The sequence below is a fragment of the Fukomys damarensis genome, unplaced genomic scaffold (assembly GCF_012274545.1).
Source record: "Fukomys damarensis isolate Sample0158 unplaced genomic scaffold, DMR_v1.0_HiC HiC_scaffold_33, whole genome shotgun sequence".
NCBI classification, from domain to species: Eukaryota; Metazoa; Chordata; class Mammalia; order Rodentia; family Bathyergidae; genus Fukomys; species Fukomys damarensis.
The window spans coordinates 29782721-29783038 of record NW_022900945.1 but is presented as its reverse complement, the minus strand read 5'-3'; the positions used below and the strand labels follow the sequence as shown (position 1 = coordinate 29783038).

The 318-nt window shown below is 66.7% G+C and overlaps 1 protein-coding gene across 4 annotated transcripts in view; it reads right to left on the bottom strand.

The window, feature by feature from the left end:
- The window catches only part of Ptbp2 (polypyrimidine tract binding protein 2), a 65059-nt gene extending 64747 nt beyond the window's left edge, over nt 1-312 (bottom strand). For all 4 annotated transcript variants that reach the window (XM_010639915.1, XM_010639916.1, XM_010639917.1 and 1 more), the window contains exon 1: nt 246-312. In XM_010639915.1, the coding sequence (XP_010638217.1) occupies nt 246-253 (8 nt within the window). In that variant the 5' untranslated portion in view covers nt 254-312. The remainder of the gene's footprint in view (nt 1-245) is intronic.
- Between the last annotated feature and the right edge of the window lie 6 nt (nt 313-318).

The following is a 318-nucleotide window of genomic DNA, read 5'->3' as shown; positions in this document are numbered from 1 at the left end:
TGGGTGCTGCCCTACTATCGCCCCCCCCAGGGCTCCCCGGCCTCGGAGCCCGCTTTCTTCCCCATTTCTCGCCCGGAGCCCGCGGGGGAAGCCAAGGGAGGGGTGTGTGCGATGGGGCGGGGGTTGGGTAACGGCAGCCCAGCCTGGGAGGGGCCGCCGGAGAGCTTCTCCCCGACCCCGGACCCCGCCAAAGGACGCTCCAACTCCTGTCTCTCACACATCTCCTCTCTGGCCCGATTACATACCCGTCCATTGCCGAACCGGACAAAGCTTCGCTCTCAAGAACCGAGCCACGCAGCCACACAAGCGGCGAGAAAA